Consider the following 20,490-nt stretch of genomic DNA (forward strand, 5'->3'; position numbering starts at 1 on the left):
CAGCAGGCCTCACCCAGACATACCGAGGGTGACATTCTTGGCAGTGAGGTCGTTGCAGGAGGTGTAGTACTGAGTGAGCCAGACGATGCCCACGATGGCATAGATGAACTCGATCACCAGGATGGCTGCAAGGAGAGCAGGCCTGGCTGAAGAATGGCTGCCACTTGCCCGCCAGGGAAGGGCCTAGAACCCTGGCCTGGCCTTTCCTATTGTGGGGCTTTCAGCCAGCTCAGTAGCAAAGGCAGAGGCAGCGGGCCAGCAGCACTCCCCCACCCCCACCTCCCAGGCCCAAGCCTGTCCTGTCACCATTTGGTCCTGTTGGCCCCTGCCTGATCGCTTGCAATGGGCCCACCACCTCTCCGAGCTTCTGTGCTCTTAGGTCCCCAGGGCCTCCCTGATGGAGTTTTGCTCTTGTTGCCCAGGCTGGAGTGCAATGGTGCGATCTTGACTCACTGCAACTCCTGCCTCCTGGGTTCAAGCGATTCTCCTGCTTCAGCCTCCAGGGTAGCTGGGATTACACGCACCCGCCACCAGGCCCAGCTAATTTTTGTATTTTCAGTAGAGACGGAGTTTTGCCATGTTAGCCAGGCTGGTCTTGAACTCCTGAACTCAAGTGATCCACCCGCCTCGGCCTCCCAAAGTGCTGGGATTACAGGCGTGAGCCACCGCGCCCGGCCCATTTCCTCATTCTCTCAGGATTTCAGAATCGTATGTCCGAACTCTGGAATCAGACATATCTTAGGCAAGTTACCTATTCTCTCTGAGCCTCCGTTTCCTCATCTGTAAAATGGGAGTGACAACATCTATGTCATAGGACTGTGCAAAAATTAGATGAGAGCATGTTCACTTCATGGAAACTATTTCCCAGCAAGAGGCCTCCGGAACCTGATGGAGGAGAAGGGAAGGGTCCAGCAGCCAGTCTGCATCCAGCTCAGGCCCCTCAGGGGCCGAGACTGGAGGGGAGGGGTATGGAGTGGTGGCTGAGGAGATCTGCTGGCCTCAGGAGGGCAGCCTGGGAAGCCCCAGCTCCATGGGCAGCAGTGTGGCAGCTCAGAGACCAGACTTTGGAGCCAGACAGCGTGGGTTCAAATCCCAGTTCCAATATTTACATGCTTACTAGTTGTGTGACCTTGAGGGGGGCTAAGACTGGGCCCCAGTTTCCTCATCTATAAACGGAGACCAGTAACACCTGCTCCCTGTGAGTTAACACAGGAAAAAGGGCTTAGCCCAGTGCACAGAAGCACAAGAGCAGTGTTCACTAGAAATGACCAGAAGAAGGGGCTGCAACCTGAGCCCAGGAAGAGGACAAAGGCTGGTCCCCTGGCGAGCTGGCCCAGACCCCTGAGGGGGTTCCCAGGAAGCAGGGGGCCTGTTTTGAGAAGGATCACAAGGAAGACGTGCTTTGAAGAGATGCACATGGTTTGGGATAGGGGTCAGCACCTTTTTCTGAAAAGGGTCAGAGAGTACACATCTTGGACTCTGGGACTCCACAACTCGGCTGTTGTAGGGCAAAGCAGCTGGAGACAATACCTAACTGAAAGGATATGTTCCAATAAAGCCTTATTTTCTCTTTTTTTGAGATGGAGTCTTGCTCTGTCACCCAGACTGGAGTGCAGTGGCACGATCTCGGCTCACTGCAACCTCCGCCTCTGCCTCACTGCAACCTCTGCCTCCCGGGTTCAAGTGATTCTCCTGCCTCAGCCTCCCAAGTAGCTGGGATTACAGGCGTGTGCCACCACACCTGGCTAATTTTTGTATTTTTAGTAGAGACGGGGTTTCCCCATGTTCGCCAGGCTGGTCTCGAACTCCTGACCTTGTGATCCACCTGCCTCGGCCTCCCAAAGTGCTGGGATTACAGGCCTGAGCCACCGCACCTGGCCCAAAACCTTATTTAATAACACATACAGCAGGCTGGATTTGGCCCTCAGACTGCAGTTTGCTGACCCCTAGTCTAGAACGTAAGCCATAGAAGGCCTTGTTCACTGCTGTACCCCAGTGCTAAAACAAGGCCCGGCTCACAACAAGTGCCCAGTAAATACTGGCTGAATGAATGGAGAGGTGGGAGTTGTCTGGGGCAGCACCCCAGGGTGGGTGGCCCTTACCCAGGCGCACGTAGAGCACGTACTGCATGGAGTCGCGGGGCTCCGTGTAGAGGATGCCCCCGCGCATGCTCAGCCAGATGATGGCCATCTCAGCAATCATGCAGCTCAGCAGGATGCCCAGGTAGCCGCGGCCGTGGTCCACCAGGTTCAGGGAGCAGGCCTCGTGCGGGTTATAGACCAGGCCGAAGAGCACCACGGACAGGATCACAAACCTGTCACAGGAATGCCCATGTGAGCGAGGCCGGAGGCCCCTGCACCTCAAGATGCCACTAGCAGGCAGGCCCTTCCCCAGCTCGGATTCAGGGGAAGGAGGGGTGGCAGCAGGCGCCTCCTCCATAAGACCATAGTCCACCTGGCATCGAATGCCTAGAAGGGCATGGGCAGCCAATAAAAGACTCAGGGTTAGCCATGGGGAGACAGCGGCAGCAACTCCCCCCAGTGTTGAGGGCAGGTCCAGCAAAGGTAGCAGGGGTCTCGGCTCCATGTGGGTATTGCCCTAAGGGGCTCGATGTTTCAGGCACCTCCTCCAGGCAGCTGGGGGCATGACAGGGTCAGGACTTGGGCCCAAGCAGGGAGGAACAAATGGCCAGAAAGCTTCCTTCCAGGCCTTTCTCCCCAAACCCAGGCCTGTGGCCCTGGGCCTGGGGACTCACCAGGTGGTATGCAGGAGGAAGAGGAAGATGGCCGGTAGGACGAGGTCATCGCTGCCCACAGACCAACGCCGCCGGAACACCACGATCCCGGGCATGGCTGGCGGCTCTGCAGAGGCTCAGCGGACCTGGTGCTCACCTCCTGAAAGAAAGCAGAGGACCTTGTAGCTGCCTGAGGAGGTGAAAGCACCCAGGGCCACTGCATTCCTGGGCCACGGGACCAGTCCCTGGTGCGGCCAGAAGCACAGGCATTTTTGGAGTTGGCCACTGGAAGTGCTGACCCATCTCCGGGCAGGAGCCAACACAAAGGACCTTAGCAGCAGGACACAGACTTCAGCCTTCCCTCTGGGGTCTCTCCTGTCCCCCGAGACTGGCACTAGCCCCTAGGGATTGGTTTCTACTTGGGGTTACCCCAATAGTCACTGTTTAGCTCTATTAAAGACCCCCTTTTTCCTCCTTCATGGGATCAGTGGGACCCTCAGCCCAGCCCTCAAACCCTATAATCTTTAGACCTGGCCCAGTGCACACTGCCCTTGGAGTCAAGGGAGGGGCTTCCCAGACCAAGAACAAGCCCATCCAATAGCACAAAGCCTGGCAGTGAAGGAGGAAAGCTGAAGGCCTTGGGAAGGTGGGGGCAAGGGACCCTGTATAGCTGGCAGCTGGGACTGACAAACATGGAGGGTGAGGAGTGCCTGGCATAGAGCAGGTGCTCAGTAAGCATTTCTTGAATGAAGGCTTCAGTTTCCTGCTTTGCTAGAAGCCAAGAGCATGCTCTATGAGTTGGTTTTGAACCCATCAGACAGAAGTCCCCACCACAGCTATGCCTCCAGGAAGGGAAGGGCACAGTTGAGGTGCAGGGTCAGGAGTAGGGCTTGGGACACCTGCCACCCCACACTGCTAGAAGGATGGGGTGAGCCCTTTGGGGTAAAAACCCTCCTAGCAACCATACCTCCCAAGCCCACCCTGAGCCATGCAGCTTTTACAGCTGGATTTCCAACTCTCTGAAGTAGCTGAATTCAAATCAGCCTCGAGCAAGCTCAGGAAAGAGTGCCCAGAACTCAGGGCCCCCACTCCTCAGCACCCCGAACAGAAAGGAGGCAGCACGGGTGGGAGGCGACCCAAGAGGGAGTTAGGTCCCCAGAGATACCCCTAAAGGAATTTAGGGTAGCCCTACACTAAACTGTGGAGAGGGAGCCTTGCTGCAGCGGGCTGGGGACCAAGTGGGTGGGCAGCTGCCCCCTGAGGCCAGCAGAGGCTTACATGGCACCTGGTCCGGGGCAGGCGGCAGATCCTCCTCTCCCCAGTGGCGGCTCCGGGAAAAATGTGTGTCCGAGGAGCCCGGCATCATTCGGGGAGAAAGCAGCCAAGTCTCCCTTGGCCAGTGGGCATAGCCCTCAGGGTGGGCGAGAGGGCGTGGGGCCGGGTGGCCAGCCCGCATGTCCGCCCGGCCCGCCTCCCTATCCCCGGTGCAGTCACTTGGCGAGCTGTGGCCTGGCGCGGGCTGGCGGGCTAGCCTGCCGGGGTCGTGCCTACTCCTCCCCCCACCCTCAGGAAGTGACATCATCCCACTCTCTCTCCAAGGAGGAGTCGGAGCTCAGCTTCTGGGAAGCGGGGAGAAGGGTGGAGAGTGAGGGAGCGTGGTGGTGGGGTGGCTGGGCTTGGAAGGGGGGTGGTCTGTGGACTGCAGGGGGCTGGGGCTTCAGCAGTGCCTGTGACATGTGGCTGACAGCACCAGCTTCAGATTAGGGTTGGACATGATAGGACAGGAGGGGGCCAGAGCACCACGGGTGGCAGTTGCGCTGGGGCAGAACAGAGCTGCCAACAGCTGGTCTTGCCGCCTCCTCCCCACCTCCAGGTGGCTCAGAGGGTGAGGCGCAGTGCCGGGTCGGGCTCAGGGGGCTGTCGGAGCTCCCAGGAGCCCCTCACATGAATGGAATAGAATGGAATGAATCTAGAGATGGGGGAGCAGCATGCCCCTGCAGGTGCTGTGGCTCTGCATCCTGCTCTGATCTGGCCAGACCGGTGGAGAAGGGGGCAGTGCTGTCCCAGAGGGGCTAGCTGGAGGGCTAGGGTCTGGCCCTACCCAGCCTGCCCCCAGGCCTGCCCCTGCCAGCAGCCCAGAATATCTCCTTCTCAGGTCCACCCCATGGATGGCCCCTCTCAGTCACCCTGGGAGGCCCCTCCTCTCACTCCCACCCTTGGCTCCATGGAGCCCAGGACAGCTAACACTCCTGGAGATCACACACCATCCACCCAACATGCTCACACTCACTGTGCACCCCCCTCCTCTGCCTGAACCATGCCCGCTCGCCCCAGCTCTCAGGCTGCAAGGAGTGAGCCGAACCTGGCACTGGGCCCTGCAGAGGTAGCTGCAGGACTGTCAAGACGCTGGAGGGATATGACCAGTGGTAACCACTGCCCCCACCTCAGCGTGACCAGCCTTAGGCTAACTGCCATGGTCAATGCCAGTGCCTACCTAGAGCATGAGGCAGGGCTCATGGGGGCAACCCTGCTGGGTACCCAGTGACATGCCTGCACCCGTGGCTGGCCCACCACCATAGAATCCGAGGCACAGGGGCTGGGACGCAAGAGCCAGGCTTGCTGGTTTTGAACCCGAGCTCTACCACATATCCACTGCGTGACTTATTAGTTGTGCCTCAGTTTCCTCAACTGTAAAATGTCAATTTGTAAAATGTCGATTATCCCTACCTCCAAAAGTCCTGGTAAGAATCACATGAGAGAAGGTCTGCAGAGGCCCTAACTGTCTGAGCTGGGGCGGGCAAGGCGGAGGGAGTGCAGGGAACCCGTTGCTGAACCAGCCACCCCTCCCCCCTGGGCTGGTGGAATGTCCAGCTGGTCACCAACAAGTCAAGGTCTGGGGTGGGGGGTGGCAGGGCCTGTGCTGCATGGGGCTTGGGGGTGGGCTGCACCACTCTCCAAGTCAATTCATACATCTCTTGGGGCTGCTATTTTTAAGGGCCTGAATGGTGCCCTTTCTCTAGAGACCCCGGCCCATCACAATAAGGGCCTGTTCCCCTGCTGGGGATGTGATTTCATCTGGAGGAAATGTCTCAGGAGTGGGGAGGGCAGAGGCTACTTCCTGGTCTGGGGCTGCCACAAAGCACCTCTTCTGGCTCTCCTCCCCTGGGGCACGGGGTCCTCCCCTCTAACAGCCACAGTGGGGCGGGGGTGGGCGCTGCCTGCCCTTTCTATCCCACACCAGCAGGGCTTCCAGGGTAGGCACGGCACACCTTCCAGCAGGGGCCACAGGGCCATTGCTGGGGGCTCCTCCTGCTTCTGGTTGGACCCCCAGCACGGGCAAGTGTGAATGGGGTGCCGGGAACCCTCTCACATGGATGGAATGACTTAAGCAGCCCAAGGAAGCCTCGTTCTTCCCCCACCCACACAGCCCCATTTTCCTGCTGGTGATTCAGGCCCCTGGACTAAGTACTAACCATTCTGGGAGTTCCTCTTTCTAAAAATGCAAACTCTTTTTAAAAATGCACATGCTGCCCCCTACTTTAAAAACCTTCCTGGCTCCCCATGGCCTGCAGGACAAAGTCCAAGTCCTTGGGGCGACAGCTAAAGGCTTCCGTTACCCTTCCACTGACAGGCAGTGCAACCTCAGGCACATGCCTTGCCCTCTCTGAATCCATGCATTCCCTTCTCCCCTGGGCAGAAAGGGATCCCAGTGCAGACAGACGCCAGCACAGAGCCCACCCTCAGCTGACAAGTCCTTCTGGCTGGGAAGGCTCTCTAGCACCTTCTTACACTGCCACATCCTTCTTTCTCAATACCCCCCAAACGTGCTGCTCCCCAGAAACACATCACTGGAATAGTCCATGCTTTGCTTACTCCAGTTCTGATGGGTGAAATCCAACTCATCTCTCTAGGTCAGTTAAAAGTCACCTCCTCTTTGAAGCCCTCCCTGACAGGCCCCATGCATTCCTCCTGGAGGAATGGCTACTCCCTTATGGGAACCCCAGACCCCTTCCCCCAGTGCGGCCCTGGTTACACTGTGTTACCGTTAACCTGCTGACTCCTTGCTGCCCAGCTCAACAAACAGTCTCTGGGGCCAGGGTCTCACAGCATCCATCGCCACACCTCCGGGTGCCAGCTGCAATGCCTGGCTCCAGCGCCTCAGCCCCACCCCATGGCCTCCTCAGCACAGCTCCCCTCCCAGTCACAAGGGTGAGACAGTGGCTCCTTCCCCCTCTGAGCTCACACCCTTCCCTTCTGGGGAAATGTCCCTCCCTTCCTGACTGCCAGGCTGGGCTCCCACCCCAGTGCCTTCCCTGACAGCTCAGGGAGAACGCTCTCCCCCTCCTCTAGCTAGATGAACTGTTCCGGGACCTCAGTTTCTTCTCTTGTAAAATGGGGCTAACAACACCCCTCTCAAGGCTGTGGTCAGAACGGGCTGGGATGACGTCACTACAGGACTCTGCACAGGCCCTGCACACCCCAAGGATCTGCTGATGGCTGCCGTTGCATTAGCAGACACCTGAAGGGCTTTGTGGGGACCTGCTGTGATGTGACCTGTGACTGGGTGCTGGGGTCTGGAAGGTGCTGCTGGTGCCCAGCTGGTCAGAAAGGGCTGGAGTAAGCAAACAGAAGCACTGTCGGAAGAGCCTGCCCCCACCGTGAGTGCTCCGGTGCTGCTGGTAAAAGCACCCCAGGCTGGGTCTCGGCCCCTCGTCCTAAGGCACCCTGTGGGCTTGGCTCTGGGAGCAGATTTTAGGGAGCAGAGTCCCTTGGCAGCCGGGCTCCCAGCAGATGGGGCTCCAAGAGCTCCCAGGGGGGTGAGGGGTGGGAAGAAGGTGCTGGCTCAGCCCTCTGGAGTGTCCACAGGGAACTGGACAATGAGCTTGGGAACCCCAGCTCTTGGTCCAGCCATAGGGATCCATCTGACATTAGCTGAGCACCTTCTGTGTTCCAAGTCCTAGACTAACTGCCTTCAGTCCTCACAGCAGTAACACAGGGTCACAGTGTCACTCTCATTCCACAGAGTGTGCAAGGGGTGGTTAAGACCCTGCACTCTAAAACAGGCTGCATCTGAGTCTTGGCTCTGCCACTTACTGGCTGTGTGACCTTGGACAAGGTACTTAACCTCTCTGTGCTTCAGTCTCCTCACTTCTAAACCAGGGATAAGAAGAGTACCTACCTCCGAATTATCAGGAGGGTTAAATCAGTCAACACTTCAAACAGTGCCTGTCATCTGGTAACTGCTCAGCAAATGCTGCCACTGCCATTACTATTACTACTGAAGAATGAGATTGAGATGCAGAGACTGCCTGACACCATCCTAGGATCAAGAGGACAGGCAGGCAGGAGGTGCAGGTCATTCCTGCTGCCATCCAAAGCCCACACCTCACAAAGGTCAGAGTTAAAAGGAGTCTCAGAACAGTCCCACTGTCCCCTTTTAAAACGGGAGAGGAACCTGAGGTTCAGAAAGAACACAGAGGCCCCAGCTCTTCCCATGATATCCATCCCTGCAGCGTCACTGCCGGGTGCTGGACACACAGCCTGAGCCCCCAAGCCAGCCTGCTCCCTTCTACCTCACTACATCCCCCACTCAAACTCCCCATTGACAATAGCATTAGCAGCCTGTCACCCCAGGGAGCCTGGGCTGAGATCCTCTCTTTCACGCTCTTGGAGATGCCTAACCCTCCCAGAAGCCAGCAAAATCTGCAGGAGCTCCCTCACTGGAGATAAATCTGCAGGGAGGCATCAGCCATGTGCCTACTTCAGTCACCTGTGACTGGCTCTCCTGCCTCCAGCGGTGGAGTCCCTGTTGCTCTGCAGCAGCTGTGGTGACAGAGAGGAGACTCTCAGACAGATCCAGAGAGCCACCTTCCCCGGGCCTCCATTTTACTCCTGCCTCCTGGGGCTGGTGATGGGGACCAGATCCAGCCACATCCTAGGGCTGCCTAGTGCTGGACCAAGAGCAGTGTCCCCAGGACAGAAAGTCCCAACCCCTCTAGGCCCCAGTAAATCAAAATAGAGGGCTGGGAGGATGAGTCCATTGCACATGTGTGAGACATAAGGGCCCCCACAGTTGCTATATGTAAAACTAGCACTGGACGCCACACTTCCTGGTGGCCAAAGTAAATGCGGAAACTGGCAAGTCTGTAAGGGCTCTTTTTCGCTCTGCAGGGTTTTTTGACCCTTAGTGTCCTGAAGGGAGAGCCCAGGACTCCCATTTCCAGGATGAATGGGATTTCTATGTGAAAGGGCTTTGAAATTGGAAGGTGGTCCAAAATAGTTGAGAGGAACTGATGCCTGCTGCCTGCTATGCTCTTGTGGTCATCTGATTCTGAATGTGCCTTGTTGGGCAGGAGCTTATCTGGTCTGGGGGACTTAGCACAGTAAGGCTGGGTCCCCCAGTGGCCCCCGCAGGACACTGGTGACCCGCCCCCCAGCAGAGGCGTTGTGTTCAGAGGCTCCACCCCAGCTAGGGCAGGCTCACCAGCAGGTCGCTGTCTAGCCGCGCTGGGCTGGCAGACAGGTCCTGCTCTCTTTAGCACAGGCTTTGGCAGTGGTGAGATTCCAGCTGTTCACTCTGCGGCTGCAGGACTATGGGAGCGAGTTAACCTCTCTGCACTGGCGAAACTGTAGGCTCCAGGATCCTGGGTGGTGACAGGGACAGAATGATCTCAACCACCTATAAGTCGGGTGCTTCGGTTCTCCTAACATTTATGAATTGCCTACAAGGTCTTGGCGCACGTCTATGCCCTTTGCAAACATGAACTCACCTAGTCCTCATAACAGCTCTGTGAGGTAGGTACTACCCTTCCTCTTATTTGACAGATGGGCTGAAGTGACTTGCCCACAGCCACACAGCCTAGGCCCAGAACCCAGGTCTTAACCTCTGCATGCTGCTTCTGAGAAGCAGGATTCAGCTAAGCGCCTGTTTCTGAACTCAAAAGCTGGCTCTAAACCTCTTCTTACAGACTGAGGAGTTCTCTGGGTCTTCATCTGGCTTCAGACTCACAATCATGTGGGACAGCATGGGACCTGTTCTGCAGATGAGGAAAACCGAGCCCAGAGGAACTCCACGGAGCAGGCTGCGGAGTCAGGAGAGAGCACGGCGCTAGAAACACTATGTGTCACCCAACTCCAGCCTCATCAGGCTGCAGGGCATTACCCCAGCTTTACAGATGAAGAAACCAAGGCTCAGAGAGGCAAAATGGTTTGCCTGAAGATCCCTCCACGAGGACATCGCAGAGCTGGGATTTCAAGCAGCCTCCTTGAATTACTTGCAAGAAAAAAAAAAAAAAACCTTCTCCGCCTGTCCGTCTGACTCCTTATTTTCACAAACACAGAGACTGAAGGACCCACAGGTCCCACCCTGGGCTCCCGGGGCTGCAGTGCCTTCCCCTTCTTCCCAGTGGCCGAGTGGCTGGCCTCTGAAAGCACAGGAGGGGGAAGGTGACAAGGGAGACGATGGAGAGAAAGCACATGTGGGCTGGGGGCCGCGTGCGCCACCAGCCTGTACCCGGGTGTGTGCAACCCAAGTTAGGGGCCTGAAAGCTGTCGCTTTTCACACGTCAGCTGTGCAGGAGCAGAAGGCAGAGTGGAGCCTGCCCAGGGCTGGGGCCAGATTTCAGCATGAGATAGGTCCTCACACGCCCAGGCCTAGGGATGAAAACAGTGTGCCTGGTGCAGCCGGGGGCAGGAGTGGGAGGCCACTGACATTTGTCCCCTCCTACCCGCCGCCCAGGGTCTTAGGCTAACAAACGCCTTTCCCACTCTCCTCCAGGATGGCCTGGAAGGACCAGGGGAGGCACCTCCTCCACCCCTCACCATGTGCCAGCCACATAACAATCCTCACTCAACTCCAGGGGTGGGTCTAGCTGTTTGCATGTCGTGGATGGGGAAACTGAGGCTCCAAGAGTTTAAAGACCTAGTGAGTGAGTGGCCGAATCAGGCTCTGAAGCCAGGTCGACCTGCTGTGTTCTCTCTGTGCCCTCGTCGTGCCTCTTGGCCAGAGACCCCTCCCTATAAAACAGCAGTCAGGGAGCTGGGCACAGAGTTCAGGGAGGAGGATGGAAAGAGAAGTCCCAACGACTTGGGGGCAATGCCATCCTGGGCTGGACCCAGAAATAGTTCTAACAATTATTCAGTCATGTTTACTTAAAAATAACTCTTATATAGCATTTACTACATGCCGGCTACTTTAACAAGCAGTTCACAAGGATTACCTCTTTTAATGTAATCTGTTAACAACCTCTTATGCCCTGTATTACGGATGAAGAAATGGAGGCCCAGAGAGGCTAAGTAACTTGCCCAAGGCCACTCAGCTCTTCAGCGGCAGAGCCAGGCCTGAGGTTGCAGAGCCTGTGCTCCAGGCCTCTCCCCAGAAGGCTTCACCAGGGCTCCATTTATTACCAAGGCTCCAGCTACTCGTTCTCACGCTAATTATTTTCTACTTGTCTACAATGAGCAGAATTTGCCATCTGCCACCAGCCCTGCTACTGACACCAGCCAACTCCCTGGGAATCAATTGGGGCCTTTCGTTTCCTGCTGGTTGTTTTGGAAGGATGGCTGGCTGCTGGGGAGCGGGGAGTGAGGGCCAGAGGGCAGCAGGACCCTTCCCTGGTGGCCAGGCTGGGCCCTCCTCCCGCCCCCAGCCTCCCTCTGACCTCTCCTCCCAGGGGGATTCCTACCAGAGCCCACTCAGTCCTGGGCTCCGACGATGTTTTCTAATAGTGAAAGGAGTCCCCCAGGCTCTGGCCAGGCCAGGTCTGGCTTCTAGATTCTTCCTTGGAGATTATTCATTTTTCTGAAACTCGGAACAAGCCCACATCCCATACATCCATGTCCCCTCTGGAGAGGCCCAGACAGGCTCTGCTGGCCTCTGGGATGGCTGCGGCCGGGCAGCCTGGTTCTCCAAGCCCTCACGCAAAGGCCGACACCGCCCTACAATGGGTGGCACCAGGCTGTTTTCTCCTGCCTGTCTGTGGGGAAGGGTGTCCGTGGTTTGCGTCCTTTCTACCTGCCCCCGTGGTCTTCTCAGTCCCCTCATGCCCTAACACGTCTTTACCCCACTCTCCCGGGAATGTGACTCTCAAAGGCATCGACTTGGAGGGTGTGGCCATCCAATGAGCCGACCGAGGGCTGCCTTCTGGCCTCGGAGCGGGGCAGCCCTGGATTTGAATCTTACTTCCATCACTTCTAGTTGTCTATGACTGCCACTTCTCTAAGCGTCAGTCTCCTCATCTGTAAGATGGAATAATGAAGGTACTCACTTCATAGGGACTGAGTCATGGGAGTCAATGAAATAATGCACATAAAGTGCTCAGCTCTTAGAAAACAGGAGCTGCCATCACTGTGATTCAGTAACTATCTCTCCCCAATGTACGCAGAACCTTTTCTTCACCTTGCATGGCAGGGGTAGTAACTCTCAACTCTCTGCAATCTAAGTCAACCCTCCCAAACAGACAGGTGAGCAGTCTGACCCACACCTGCCCTCACTCTTCCAGCCTGCATAATCCTCTGACCTGCCTTCTTGGGCAGGGAGGGCTCCATCTCCTAGGAGCCAGCACAGCCGTACTGGCACTGCCTCCTTTAATCCATAACCACCCAGGGAGAGGGGACTCAACACCCCTGGACCGGCTTGAACCACAGAGCTCTCACCCAAGGCCACAAGACTCTAGAACACTCCAAAGCCTGAGATCCTGCCAGGATGCCCCGCATCTATCTGCTTGCATGTCTGAGTTTCAGGGTATCTCATTGCAGGCCCCTTCCCAGCTCAAACACAGGATGCCCTGAGAGGTAGAGGTCCCCCCTCCTTTTAAGCCCATCTGCCCTTCCAGCTTTCCACTGGCCCCACCCTCTGCTCCTCCCCCGAGAGACACCCCCTCTCCTAGGAGCCACTTGCTGGGAGCTCACTCCCCAGATGGCCGCCCTGCCAGGCAGTTCATCAGCTCCCAGCACGAATCCCAGTGCTCTGGCTTCTCAGCGCTTCCTCTCAGAGCTTCCTCGAGAGGAGACTCCGTCTGGGTGCTGGCAATGCCTCAGTGAAGAATTAGCACCTTCCACTTCATTAAGGGGCCCCCTAACGAAGCTGTTAATGATATGCTAAGTGGGCACATCTAACCTGACACCTCCCCTCTTGGGGCCCCCGCCCCCTTGCCCAGCCTACCCTGAGCCCTGGTCCTGCCGCCTCCTTTCCTCAGGCTGTGGGTTGGCCCTCGGAGTCTGGCTGGAGTGGGTGCATGCTGCTCAAAGGTGGGGATGCTTCATGGGCCACCTCCTTAAGCTGCATGGCCATCTAGGGCACAGGTTGGCCACTTGGGCTATTGGGTTTCCCTTCGACTGTTCTCCGGGCATCTCAGAAGCAAGCACGGATCAAGTGACTTTGTAACAGGAGCTCTTTCCCCAGGGGAGGAGGTCTGCAGAGCTCTAGTATGTGACAGGAAGGGCCAACATCCCCTGCCCCCATGAAGGCTGGAGAGGGAGGTGGCATCTGCTGCCACCAATGGCACACAGGCTCTGGCCCCGTCCCCTCCCTCTGCCACCCTCCTCTCCTTCTGTGCTCAATGAGGGGGATCTCAGGGCTCTTCAGTGGGTTTCCGGAAGCCCTCAGGGACCCCAGATGAGGGGAGATGGCTACAGTGGGCGGGCTTCAGCGGGCTTGCAGGCAATGTCAATCAGAGCAGCTTTCAGCGGCTATACATATTGGGGTTCCTTGTAACATTGTGTTTGAACAAAACAATTTCAGTGCTTAAAAATGTCTGAAGGCCAGGCGCGGTGGCTCACGCCTGTAATCCCAGCACTTTGGGAGGCCAAGGTGGGTGGATCACCTGAGGTCAGGAGTTCGAGACCAGCCTGGTCAACATGGTGAAACCCCATCTCTACAAAAAATTAGCCGGGCATGGTGGTGCATGCCTGTAATCCCAGCTACTTGGAAGGCTGTGGCAGGAGAATTGCTTGAACCTGGGAGGCAGAGGTTGCAGTGAGTGAAGATCGCGCCATTGGACTCCAGCCCACCTCGGCCTCTCAAAGTAGCTCAGAGCTTTTGAGACTCTGTCTCCAAATAAAAAAAAAAAAAAAAAAAAAAAAGTTTGAAAGCCACTGAACAGGATGTGCTCTCAGGTCCATTCTAGTCTTGACTTTTAGAGTTTTACTTGCAGAATGGCCAAGGAGAGAGTCTGGAGGCTCCATACAGGTATCTGAGCTCACACAATGATCACAGCATCTCCTCCCCTTGCCTAAGCCAGGAGGGCAAAAGGGGCCACAGAAAAAAGTCACTGACCCAGAAGCTTAGACACCTGGGCCTAGAGCTGACAATTCTGTCCTTGAGATCTTCCCATTCCCTCCCATCACCCCAGGCAGGGCAAAACTGGACCCAAGCACAAGGCCTCCAATAAGCGGCAGGGGCTCAGAAGGCCCCCTGCTGCTGGGTGGAGGACAGGACTGGACCCGGCTTTGGTCTCAGTGCCTTGATTTACTCAAACGGCGACAGAGTTGTGACCTTCGATATACAATGCAGCCCTCTCCTTGTCTATAAAATGGGATGAGGATGATGACAGTGCCTCCCTCTTGGGGTGGCTGGGAGGACAAAGTGAGTTAAAAGCTGTAAAGTGTTAGGCTGGGCACGGTGGCTCACGCCTGTAATCCCAGCACTTTGGGAGGCCGAGGTGGGTGGATCACGAGGTCAGGAGATCAAGACCATCCTGGCTAACACGGTGAAACCCCAACTACTAAAAATATTTTTAAAAATTAGCCAGGCATGGTGGTGGGCACCTGTAGTCCCAGCTACTCGGGAGGCTGAGGCAGGAGAACGGCGTGAACCCGGGAGGCGGAGTTTGCAGTAAGCTGAGATCACACCACTGTACTGGAGCCTGGGCAACAGAGCAAGACTCCGTCTCAAATAAATAATAAATAAATAAATAAATAAATAAATAAATAAATAAATAAATAAAAGTTGTAAAGTGCTGAGAGCAGGCTCCAGCTCAGAGGAGGCGATTGATGACATACAGCTTTAATTAAATCAACCCCCAAGCCAGGCGCAGTGGCTCACGCCTGTAATCCTAACATTTTGGGAGGCCTAAGCAGGCGGACGACTTGAGGCCAGGAGATCAAGACCAGCCTGACCAACATGGCGAAACTGCATCTCTACTAAAAACACAAAACCTAGCCAGGTATGGTAGGGGGCACCTGTAGTCCTAGTTACTTGGGACGCTAAAGCAGGAGAATCGCTTGAACCAGGGAGGCAGAGGTTGCAGTGAGCCGAGATTGCATCACTGCACTCTAGCCTGGGCAACAGAGCAAGACTCAGCCTCAAAATGATAAAATAAATAAATAAATACATACATACATACATACATAAATTCCCTTCTCAAGAGCATATTATGACTCCTAAATGCCCTTTAAATAAAATTAAAACTCCCAACCATTAGCTATAAAGTTCTACACCAACCGCACCCCTACCCTGCCCTGCCCAGCTGTGCTGTAAGCACCCACACCATCCACCTCGTCTGACTCTGTCCCTGCCAGCCAGGCACGCCCACTCTCAGCTCCTGTCTTTCCACCTGCTCAGCCACTGAGTGCACCCCGTGCCCAGGCATTTCCTCCTCTCCAGATAGCCCCGTTTGCTTCGGGCACTCCTCCCCGACATGGCCTCCACAGCCTCCGAGGCCCGCTTGGGTGTCTGTCCCAGCTGGCCTTCAGCCCCATCCCTGGCAAACCAGCCCACAAATGACCAGGGAAGCCTGTGACCCACTTTCCTGCATGTTTCTGTTGTGCCTGCCTCGCCTCCTCCGTTACACTGTAGGTCCCAAGAAGACCCTGGCCTCCACCTGCCTCTCTCCCGGCCTGTGGGGGAGTAAGCCAGGAGGCTCTGGGCAACATGGAGACTCGAAAGGGGAGGGGAGCACAGGCCTCCGCGATGAGGGCAACCCCATCAGACCCCTGAAAAGTGCCAGCCTCTCCCTGCCCATGCCTGAGCAGGGCCATGGACCCACTCTGTTCTGGGTAGGTAAGGACTTATCTGCTCGACTTCTAACCCCGGAGTTTGGCATCACTTTCCTTCCCAAGGGACTCACCCTCAGGAGCTTGGGGCCCCAGCCTTGTCACGCTGTCACTTCTGTGGCCTCTGCTTCCCGACCTGCTCAGGGTGTGGTGGGAGGTGGAGTTGGGGCCACATGTTCGGCACAGCCCCTCTGGCCCCAGTGGCACTGCCCTCCCACTTAACGAGGACATGGCAGAGAGGTGGTGGGAGTGCAGGGCTTCATCCCAGTCAACCAGGGGCTGGCGCCCTCGGCCCCCTTAACCATCCGCAGTGGGGAGGAGGCAGGCCCCCGCTAATGCCTACTGGCCCAGGGGAGGTCAGTGAAGCTGCTGTAACTCCAAGGCATGAACCTTTCTAAGAAGGAGCTGACGGCAACGTCTCAGAGAGACCAGCAGTGCTAATGGGACGCCCAGCTGGGGTTGTCGAGCCAGACAAGGTCCTGGTGAGATCGGCAGAGGCCAAGGCTCCTGCCAGGCAGAAAGTGGCACCTCGTCTCCTCCAGGGTTTGGGGACACAGTGTGACAATGCCTGCTTCCTCGGCAGGCCCAGTCCTAGGAAGACTCTGGGGTGGGGGTGGCGGTAAGGGAGTCAGCGAGAGCTAGGAGACCTGAGTGGGGTCAGCCTGCGTCACAGCTCATGCTGACTCCTCCACCTTCAGTGGCCGCCGGTTGCTATAAATACCACTCCTGTCTCTGGATGTTGCAGGAGGTGACCTAGAATCATGGGCTCTGAGGCCTCCTGGGTGCACCCCCCGCCTGTTTTAGACAGAGCCTGCCTGACCAGAAAATCCTTGCAGGTTAGAGCCCACCCCCAGCCACAAGCAGGGCCCTGGGCCAGGAGATAAAACGCCAGCACTGAGGGGAGATGGCTTCCAAACCTAGAGCTTCCTCCAACTTGCACCTCGACATGTTCGTGGGCAGGGTGCAGACACCAGGTCCCTGGGAGCAGAGCCCTGGCCAGCCCAAGAGACCTGAAAGAGACATGGCACCCAGGGCCACTGGTTCGGCCTGAGACCTGCTGCTATTCATTCTCCTCCATGCCACCCCCCTCTGGAGCCCAGCTCAAGGGTGAAGGCTCCAAAGCCATTTGATCCCAAGTCCCTTCCCCGCCCCCAACTTCTCAGCCCTATGGTTGTCCTCGATTCTTGATTCAGCCTGGTTTCTAAACTCATCACCACCCTGGCGCCTCCCTGGGGTGTACTCTGCTTCAAAAGGGGCCCTGTGAGACTGTTCTGCAGTTCTCAGATGAGTCCTTGACAATTTCATTCTTCCATTTGGTAGTATGCTTCTGAGTGAGCCCTTCCCTCCTCTAGCCGTCCCAGCCAGGCCCAGGCCTCAAACCCCAGGCTGGGCTGGCCCAGGAGCAAGGACAGGAGGTGGTACTGGCCCCGGCAGGTGTGAGGACACCAACACCCACAGATGGCCAGGGTTTGGTTCCAGGCTCCCTGGCTTAGGGCAGGGGCAGGCTCTCAGAGTAGAAAAGGCTGGAAACAGCTCTGGGGGTGGGCCCTGGGTGGTGTGAACACATGTGAAATCTGGTTAAAGTCAAACTAGTGCATGCAGCCATTCTCCATCCATCCACAAATCACCAGAGTGCCTACTACATGTCAGGGATTGGGTGGACGGTGACAAATAAAAGCCGACACGGTGCCAGCCCTCACGAAGCCTGCAGTCCAGGAGGAAAGAAACTTCAAGTGAACCTTCACATACAACAAAGAAAAATCCTCTGATGCGTGCTCAGACGGGGAGGCTGCCTGCAGAGCTCGGAGCTGGAGCTGTTTCGGAAGGACTAGAAGAAGGAAGTGACCACAGGAGAGGGTGGCGGAGAACATGCACTGGAGGATACCCTTGGCAGCAGGGCCCAGATGTGAGGACAGTAGAGGCCTGGAGGATGGAGCCAAGGCCAGGGCCAGGCCAGCAGAGAGGAGGCCGAGGCAGGCAGGCTGGCAGGGCCAGGCCCTGGTTTCTGAGCCTGGGAACACGCCAAGGTGGGTGCGAGGGTGAAGAGAAGTGGGTGGCCCAGATGGAGATTCAGCAGACAAAATGGGGACAGACAGGGCGGGTATTAAGGATGTTTACTGCCCACTGTAACACTGGCACTGTCAAAGACAACCCCAGCTGTCTGGCCCGTGCAATTGGGCAGGCAGAGGGGGCACCCGATCCCAGAAGAACACCTTGAGAACGGAGGCCTGGGGCTGCCTACCCCAACCTTAGAGCAATAGCTCCAGGAGTCGGCCCTGGGCTCTGTGAACACAGGTGAGGTCTGTGTCCTCCCCCTCCCAGCAGTCTCAGCTCAGCCCATATTCGAGCTCAGGCGAGCCCGGGCACAGCAGGTCAGGACACCAGTCCAGGAGTCCCACTCCGGGGCAGTCAGGGGGCTCTGCCCCCACCACCGAGGGTCCCCAGTCATGTGCTTGAGGGGATTTGAGGCATTCTCCTGAACATTCAGCTCCCCGCTCTTCCTGCCATCCGGCCCCGACCATGAATAGGACTCCGCAGAGGAGCTCTCAGAGCTAATTCAACCTACTACAGGAGGGGAATGGAGAGAGGGTCTCTGCATCCCAGTCACCCACTCTTCCAACCATGTGTTGGGGCTCGGAAAATGGTACCCCAAAGTGAAGGTCTCACAAACAGCCTCAGAAGCAAAGCTTTCCTCTGACCTTCTCCTGCCTTCCTGTCTACCCCTCACTCTCCCGACACAAACCATAGAAACTAGAATTCTCTTCCCCACCCCTTACTCTCCCCAGAGGCAAGCCATAGAAACTAGAACTCCTCTTTCCAAGGCAGCTCATAGAAACCAGAACTCCTTTCCCCTAAGGCCACCCACAAAACCTAAAAGTATTAGCCTTTCCCTGCCTTTCTGTGTAAGAGTTGGCCATAAAGAAATTCTCCGGCTGGGCACAGTGGCTCACGCCTGTAATCCCAGCACTTTGAGAGGCCAAGGCAGGCAGATCACCTGAGGTCAGGAGTTCAAGACCAGCCTGGCCAACATGGTGAAACCCCGTCTCTAACAAAAATATAAAAAATTAGCTGGGCATGGTGGCACGCGCCTGTAATCCCAGCTACTTGGGAGGCTGAGGCAGGAGAATCACTTGAACCCGGGAGGCGGAGGTTGCTGTGAGGCGAGATCGCACCACTGCACTCTAGCCTGGGTGACAGAGTGAGACTCCAACTCAAAAAAAAAAAAAAAAGAAAAAAAAAAGAAATTCTCTGACCTACTTTGTTTGATAGGAGATCATAAGACCCCCATTCGGAATCCTGCCCCATGCCCTGAAGGAAGGAATGCAGCACACAGAGGCCAAGAAGAATCTGAGAGCAGGCCTTGCTGGGTTTCCCCACTCAGTCTGCTCCCATGGTGTCTTACTCTTTTCGTCCCATCACAGCTCTTCCTGGTTGTCCATTCCACCTCAAACTTAAGCGTAAAAATGGAGTTTTTCCTGGATCTTTGGGTCTTCATTCTGAAGGCTCCCATGTCACGTAAAACTTTGAATAAACACATTTGTTATGCTTTCCTCTTGTTAACCTGCCTTTTGTTATAGGAGTGTTGGCTATGACGCTCATGACGGGGAGAAAAGGGATCGCCCTATAGCTGCGCCTACAATCCAGTCATCCATCCATCCATCCATCCATCCATCCATCCATCCTTCCATCCATTCCTCCATCCTCCATCCATCCATCCCTCCATCCTCCATCCACCCACCCACCATTTCCAGTCATTCGATGCTATTCATCATACTTAGAAAGCCGTCTCCCTCTCGCGCTGGCCTGCCAGCCCTGTGGCCTGGCCTCTGCCTGCCCTCACCCACCTCCCAGGCACCCTGGCCTTCTCTCTGTTCTTACAACAGGCCAGGCGTGCCGAACGCCTTTGTCCTCACTCCTCTTCTAGCCTGGACAGAACCCCAACCCCACCCCCACCCCCAGAGCTTTGCGTGGCTGGCTCCCTCCTGTCATTCGGCTCCTAGCTCAAACATCCCCTCCTGGGACCTGCCTGCCAAATCTCAGGTACCCCAAGCGCCCCCATCATAGGACTCTGTTTTCCTATCAGCACTTCTCACCATCTAAAATTCTGGTTAATGTGTTTACTGTCTGGCTCCCTTCACCAGAGTGTGGCTTCTCATGGGAGGGGTCTCGCCTGTTTTCTTCCTTGCCAGGTTCCCTGCACTGAGTAAACGTTTGGCAGGTTGGGGGAGCTCATCACGTCCCTGCTGCCTGAAACAGAAACCATTTCTGAGCACGGCCTGAGAAGGACAGAAATAGGAGATTATAGGAGCCAAGGCAGAGCTGCACCCAGAACCCAGGGCTCCTGACTCCCAGCCCTGGCCTCTTTCCACACCATCTGCTGGCCATGCCTGGGATCCAAAGCCCTATCCTGAACTGCCCACATATGCGACTTCACTGGCTACCAACGACCACGCTGTGGGCGAGGCAGGGAGGAAATGTGGCATCTTCATTTTACTGATGAGGCCACTATGGCAGGAAGGGGCTGTGGGGTGATTTGCCTGTGGTAATGCAGTGAGTGGTCCTGCTACTGGAGGCTCCCCAGCGTTGACAAGTCTGGCTCCCCTCCACCTCCCTGTGCATCCGGGCAAGTGTGACTTGCGTCCACCTCTGTACAGCATCCTGTGGGAGGGAGAGGGCACCTCCAGGAAAGAGCACAGAAAGCCACGTTCTCAGGATGCAGCCAGGAGACTCAAGCCCTCTCCCAACCGGGGGCCCAGAGGGCG

General features: G+C 56.5%; 1 protein-coding gene across 5 annotated transcripts in view; it reads right to left on the reverse strand.

Annotated features, from left to right (window-relative positions):
- Nucleotides 1-20,490, reverse strand: part of DAGLA (diacylglycerol lipase alpha) — a 67,128-nt gene that overhangs the window by 24,361 nt on the left and 22,277 nt on the right. For 2 of the 5 annotated variants that reach the window (XM_007995968.3, XM_073015621.1), the window contains exons 2-4: nt 2,756-2,894; nt 2,103-2,314; nt 24-125 (exon numbers count right to left, since the gene is read on the reverse strand). In XM_007995968.3, coding sequence (XP_007994159.3) covers nt 24-125; nt 2,103-2,314; nt 2,756-2,850 — 409 coding nt within the window. In that variant the 5' untranslated portion in view covers nt 2,851-2,894. Of the gene's footprint in view, nt 1-23; nt 126-751; nt 886-2,102; nt 2,315-2,755; nt 2,895-4,012; nt 4,374-20,490 lie in introns of those variants that run through there. The other 3 variants (XM_073015615.1, XM_037999220.2, XM_073015625.1) reach the window with 3 other exon arrangements.

Source organism: Chlorocebus sabaeus, chromosome 1, assembly GCF_047675955.1.
Source record: "Chlorocebus sabaeus isolate Y175 chromosome 1, mChlSab1.0.hap1, whole genome shotgun sequence".
NCBI lineage: Eukaryota > Metazoa > Chordata > Mammalia > Primates > Cercopithecidae > Chlorocebus > Chlorocebus sabaeus.